This window comes from Electrophorus electricus, chromosome 7 (genome assembly GCF_041902795.1).
Source record: "Electrophorus electricus isolate QZ-2024a chromosome 7, ASM4190279v1, whole genome shotgun sequence".
Classification (NCBI taxonomy): Eukaryota; Metazoa; Chordata; class Actinopteri; order Gymnotiformes; family Gymnotidae; genus Electrophorus; species Electrophorus electricus.
In genome coordinates, this window is record NC_137503.1 from 1437879 (window position 1) to 1445000 (window position 7122).

The 7122-nt window shown below is 46.7% G+C and overlaps 1 protein-coding gene across 9 annotated transcripts in view; it reads right to left on the reverse strand.

Annotated features, from left to right (window-relative positions):
• Positions 1–1205: 1205 nt before the first annotated feature.
• Positions 1206–7122, reverse strand: part of st3gal3a (ST3 beta-galactoside alpha-2,3-sialyltransferase 3a) — a 32118-nt gene continuing 26201 nt past the window's right edge. For all 9 annotated transcript variants that reach the window (XM_035524701.2, XM_035524698.2, XM_081717311.1 and 6 more), the window contains one exon: positions 1206–2662. In XM_035524701.2, coding sequence (XP_035380594.1) covers positions 2573–2662 — 90 coding nt within the window. In that variant the 3' untranslated portion in view covers positions 1206–2572. The remainder of the gene's footprint in view (positions 2663–7122) is intronic.

A 7122-nucleotide genomic window follows, 5' to 3' on the forward strand; every position in this document is an offset into this window, starting at 1 on the left:
ACACTCTCTTCTCTCTACAACCATCAGTGGATGGGTACCACATCTCCACGGCTTGGCCCGGTCCGCTCAGAGACCCTCAGGCTGCTGAACTCATAGTCATCAGCACCACTCTCCACTCATGCACTTTCATGAGCAGTCCATGCAGTTTAGTGCACCGTGTTCATTACACTGCCCAGTGCCTTTTTGTGCATCACGTAACGACCAGTGTCTACTGTATTGTATCGTGTATATTGGGTCTAGGGTCTGTTGTGTGTGCTGTGTTGGGACATTGCACTCTATTGTACATCCATGTATATTTGTTCACTGTGTAGTGAGTTGATTATAGTGCATTCAGTTTGGACCCAGATTGTCTGTCAAGCTGATTTCAGTAAACCTGTTTTGTGACATGTACTATAAAAAGCACTGCAGAAATTAAAATTTGAACTGAACTGAAGTCTACAGTATGCTGAAACCCAGTCCATGTTTTTGTTTTCTTCCTGATCTCAAACCACCAGAGGCAGTGTTGAGTTCTGGCATGAAGCAAATTATTCACACAAGGGGACACATCCTGTGTGCACGAGGGGCTCTCCAACCCAAGGCTAAAATGAAGGATCATCACATCATCTGTCCTTCACACACTCATCACCTCCAGTCTGCAAGAACGCGTTAATGTCTTAAGCAAGTGTCTGATCACAAAACCAGCCACAGGTGCCCAGGGAAGCACTTGAAATAAATGTCCTTAAAAAGCAATGGGACTGGGACTGGGGAGAGACTGCTCATGCTGGAGGGAGAGACCATGAGGGGAACTGGGGAGAGACAGCTCGTGCGGGAGGGAGAGACCACAGGGGCGGGGAGGAAAACGCAAACAAATCTCTTCACCTTTATCTGCACGTGTGCACCATCGAACATTACACTTCCCCAACGTTTACCTTTAACCTTTCTAAATGTGGGTGGGTTCATCTCAGGCGTGACACATGCTATACACACTCTTCCACTATGTTTACCACACACTCGCACGGGAACGGCCAGTTTGGTTACGGAACTTGTAAATGGAGGACTGAAATATCATGACAGGTCAGAGCAGGTCTTGCGCAAAGGCCTCGACACATTTGGGAATGTGTGTAAGTGAACATTAAAGAGGATTACTGTTTAATAATGGGAGAACTCCGGCTCAAGCAGGAATTGCACCATGTGACCACGAACTTTCACTCACATTAAGATAGAGCTGTTGGACTACTCAGGTTTTTTTAATATCTGTGATTCATCAGAACACACAAAACATTCACCAGAACATTTGCACGATGGATGACATAATCGTGTATCACACAACGCATCAGACTTTGCACATCTGTGACATATGGCCAAACGCCCCTGATAAACACTGCAGCCCTGCTTTAGGGTCAACACTTTAAAATCAACACTTCCTGCTAACTCACATCCGTTAACATGCAAAACAACAGGGGCTTCAAGTTTCAACCTCAGACTATATATCTTTGGTATCTCAGAGAATTTATCTGTAACCAGGTCCAGAGACCCAAGTGACCATCTCATTTGCATTTCTACACCTCAACATACATCTTTACGTACATTTCTACATAGCTCTCTTATACAGTGTAATATTTTAGCCAGATGCATTTAGGCAGAAGGCACCCAACAGAACACCTCGGACGGGCAGCTAACAAATCCTGAATACTTTAATTGCATTGATTCACTTTCATTCCATTAAATACTTAAACACGCTGATATGCAGTAGAAATATACAGCAGAGTGAGAGAAACACTTGATTGCTAAATTTGGCTGACAGTGCAGGAGGCTGGAGGTTTTGCCCCTGTACCACGTAGAGGATGTGTAACAGAACCCCAGTCCTGCCCGGTAGGGTGGAGAGAAGCTTGCTGAGCAGGTCTGTGCCATATCACTGAAGAATCCAGTCTGGTGAGGGCCAGCAGCCTAAGGTTGAGGTGAAGATGTAAAGTGTCTCCAGTCCACTTCAACTCAAACTACAGCACTCAAGGTGATCTGAGAACCCTGATCCAGTGAGCTGATTCAAAAATAAATACCTTAAACATAAAAATTATAAACAAAACACCACAACAAAAACAAAAACTAAAAGCTAGTGCTTGGATCTGAAAATAATAACAGTAGTAACCCTTATGATTAAAACAGAGTTGCAGAGAATCTGGGAGTTTAAAATCACGTGCTCAAACAGTGTGTCTGAGCAACGCTACCAGCGAGGCCTCGCGTCCATGCGCGGGTTGTGGACAGGTCCTCTACAAACACCCATGTCTGGTCGGACCGCAAAAGACAAGATGAGCCCAGGAGCAGGATGGCACGTCCTGCAACCCTGCAGCGGCTTTGGCACCTGCTCCTATGTCCATGCTATGGCCAAGGGCTCCCAGGGGCCATTCCGGTCCCAACATGCCCATCACAGGCCAGAGGGTCCCCGTGAAGCATGAAGCAAGGTCACGGGTGCCCTCGGAGTGTTTACAGCACGTGTGCGATGAAGCAAATATGCGAATCAGGAAAAAGTCAAAAGCAGTCGCAGCGCGCTTGGAGAACGTGGTAGATATCGGACGTCTGCGCACGTGCGATGAATTCAGATCCCTTTGGTCAGGTCCTGAATGACCCCGGCTATCACCAGCTTTCGCAGGAACTCCTTCTCTTTCAATATATTGTGTGTCCATGACTGGGGCGAGAGAGAGAGAGAGAGAGAGAGAGAGAGAGTACACAGTCAGATACTACATGTCACATGTTCACTCACCTGGCCATTCATGTTCTACATCTTTTGATCCTGCACATTTTTATGGCCAGAGGGACCAAGGGACATGGATCAGCCCATCTAAGGTAAACAGGCTCCTGAAGCTGGGACACAATAGGCTTTAACACAGGGCAGGAGACAAAGAGGACAACAGCCAGCAATGGTGTCGAGCACCACCCCTTCTGTGGGAAAAAACACTGGGTTACCAAAGCTGGAGGGAAATTCAGCCAAAGAGCCTCCACAGGACCCAGCAACAGAAACTCTGTGTGTGTGTGTGTGTGTGTGTGTGTGTGTGTGTGTGTGTGTGTGTGTGTGTGTGTGTGTGTGTGTGAGTGTGTGCGAACACCAAGATGATTGATAAGACAGTGGACGGTGTGAAGTGTTTAAAATGTTCTGGTTAGTCCCACGGAAACACGACACCTCACTCTCACACACACACGCACACACACACACACACACACAATATCCCTCAATCATATCCCCTTCTCAGTTGCTTCCCTTATCAATATTCTAAGTCTGATCTTATTGTAAAGACAGAAACAATCCAGGCTTAGTTAAAGTAGTGGGGATACCCACAACCTGCTGCCTGGTCAGTGCAAACAAGTTCAGAAACCCAGAACATGAAAGCTGAGCTGAGAGTGATTCCAGGACACTGCACAGGTCAGTTTTCCCTGGTCACCTCTGTCATTCCTGTTCAGGTGTTTCTGCTGAACAGTGAACGTGGGAGAGCACAGACACACCACCCATGTCAAGGTGTTTATGGACCTTCACCCTACGCAGCACAGAGGAGTGGAGACCCACCCGTCTGCCCCAGACGGAAAGACAGACAGGCAGAGTGACAGCACAATAAGAGTCCTTCAATAATACATGTGTAGAGGTAGGAACAGGGGATAGCTTTCACTGTAGACTGAAACTGGAGGAGAGGGAGAGAGAGAGAGAGGGAGGAGAGGGAGAGAGGGAGTGAGGAGAGGGAGAAAGAGGGAGAGAGAGAGGGAGAGAGAGAGGGAGGGAGGAGAGATATTCAGGTAGAAAGTGAGCCAGACAGATAAGAGGTTGCGTGTCAGTGGAGTGTCCTGACCTGTCTGAGTGATTTAAAAACGTTTGTATTTAAGCAGGAGATCAGAAGAGATCAGTGAAACCCTAACATGTCAGCGGAGCTCACACACACACACACACACACACACACACACACACACACACACACACTCACACACACACACACACAAAACCTGACATGTGGAGTATCAGCACAGCACGACAAACTCTTACGGATCCATGTAAACAGTCCCAGACAAACAGTGAATCCTCGTGGACATACTCAGCATGGAACGCTACGAACTGTGTGCCGGGACTGGAAACGGCGTTCCAGTCGGCCAGGAGCAGTCACACGTCTCGTAATGTCGGGATTCGTTGGGATGATATTTCGTAGAGCAGGACAGCTGCATAACACCAGCTCCAGAACACTGAACACCATAACACCAGCTGCTGAACACTAAACACCATAACACCAGCTGCTGAACATTAAACACCATAACACCAGCTGCTGAACATTAAACACCATAACACCAGCTGCTGAACACTGAACACCACAACACTAGCTGCTGAACACTAAACAACATAACACCAGCTGCTGAACACCATAACACCAGCTGCTGAACACAAAACACCATATCACCAGCTCCTGAACACCATAACTCCAGCTCCTGAACACTGAACACCATAACACCCGTTCCTGAACACCATAACACCAGTTGCTGAACACTGAACACCATAACACCAGCTGCTGAACACAAAACACAAGCTCCTGAGCACAGAACCATAACACCAGTTCCGGGAAACACCATAACACCAGCTGCTGGGCACTGAACACATAACACAAGCTCCTGAAGACTGAACACTATAACAGCTCCTGAAGACAACACCATAACACCAGCGCCTGAACACCATAACACCAGCTGCTGAACACTGAACGCCATAACACCAGCTCCTGAACACTAAACACCATAACACCAGCTGCTGAACACTAAACCCTATAACACCCGCTGCTGAACACTAAACACCATATCACCAGCTCCTGAACACCATAACACCCGCTCCTGAACACTGAACACCATAATACAAGCTCCTGAACAGAGCACCATAACACCAGCTCCTGAACACTGAACACCATAACACCAGCACATAAACACCATAACACCAGCTGCTCAACACTGAACACCATAACACCAGCTGCTGAACACTGAACAGCATAACACTAGTTGCTGAACACTGGACACCATAACCCCAGCTCCTGAACACTAAACACCATAACCCCAGCTCCTGAACACTGAACACCATAACACCACCGCATGAACACCATAACACCAGCTGCTGAACACTGAACACCATAACACCAGCTGCTGAACACTGAACACCATAACACCAGCTGCTTAACACTAAACACCAGCTCCTGAACACTAAACACCATAACATTAGCTCCTGAACAATGAACACCATAACACCAGCTCCTGAACACTGAACACCATAACACCAGCTCCTGACACCATAACACCAGCTGCTGAACACTATAACACCAGCTCCTGAACACTAAACACCAGCTCCTGAACACTGAACACCTAAACACAAGCTCCCGAACACCATAACACCAGCTCCTGAACATCATAATACCAGCTCCTGAACACTAAACACCATAACACTAGCTCCTGAACACTGAACACCACAGCACCAGCTCCTAAGTACTGAACACCATAACACTGGCTCCTGAACACCATAACACCAGCTGCTGAACACTGAACACCATAACACCAGCTCCTGAACACTAAACGCCATAACGCCAGCTCCTGAACACTGAACACCGGCAGAAGATGCACAACACCCCACTCAACAGCATATTTAACCTGACCAAACACCACCAGAGGACATACAACACTGCACTCAACACCAACATATTTAGTTGCTGATTTAACATGTATTGCAGGTTGAAATCACTACAAATATTTCAGTGCATGAATGTCCTGCATGCAAATGTCAAATAAACTTGACTTGACTTGTCCTTAGAGATTTTGGAGTTTTATTTCGAATTTTGGGATTTTTCCATTTCCATTCAGTTTATGGTTTTGGTCCATTTCCAAAAATTGGCAAAGACTTGGTGGTTGGAAAACTGGATATAGAGTGTAATAGCAGTATGTAAACAGAGACCTGTTTTGTAACGATCACATAGGTTAAAACACGTACAGGCATATCAGCCTTTTAAAAATGTTTGCTCGTGTTTTCGGTTTAGCGCATGCCCCGTAAAGGTTGAGGGCGTGGTACATGAACGTAGGGCTCATCCCTTGCAGAGCAGCTAACGGTGGTTGGGACTTATCGCCCAATGGGAAGGACGATCGCAGATGGAAGACCATTGAAATAGGGTATCCCTTGGACGAAAAAAGATCGGAAGTAGCAGTTCATGGGTTTTCAAGAAGGGAAAGATGTTCACATTTTCTCCCTCTGCATTCACGCCTTGACAACGTACCTGGAAGGTTGGATGTTTTTTACCCAGGGGTACAACTGACTGCCAAAGGAACTTTTCTGAGGGATTTAAAGACTATGTTTTCCCCCCTACCTAAGCGAACTGCTGTGGTGAGCTATAAACTGGAACAGAGGGACCGCAGAGTATCCAGTTTTGACTCACCGTGCTTGCGAATCCACGGGTGTGAACCCTTTTTACATCTCTCAGAGGGTAATACTGGATGACCTGATATGCGGTGATATGGGGAATATTTGTATAATGAAAAAGATATAGTGTTGATTTACACATATGTTGAGGAAGGGGGGAATTAAATGTTATCATTTTCAGCGTTAGTTCGTGTGTTTCCAAAGCTTACGACGCTAAAGTGTTAATCGCACCACCTCATCCTTGTTTGGGTATGTGAAGGAAACAGGGTGAACGTCACAGTTTCACAAATGGAGGTGTGATGGATGTGTGTGATGGGTGTGTGTGTGATGGAGGAGTGTGATGTGTGTGTGTGATGTGTGTACAGGAAAGCCTCACCACTTTGATGGTGGTGTGTGTGTGTGTGTGATGTGTGTACAGGAAAACCTCACCTCTTTAATGGTGGTATGTGTGTGTGTGTGTGTACAGGAGAGCCTCACCTCTTTAATGGTGGTGTGTGTGTGTGATGTGTGTACAGGAGAGAGCCTCACCTCTTTAATGGTGGTGTGTGTGTGTGTGATGTGTGTACAAGAGAGCCTCACCTCTTTAATGGTTGTGTGTGTGTGATGTGTGTACAGGAGAGCTTCACCTCTTTAATGGTTGTGTGTGTGTGTGAGATGTGTGTACAGGAGAGCCTCACCTCTTTAATGGTGGTGTGTGTGTGTGTGATGTGTGTACAGGAGAGAGCCTCACC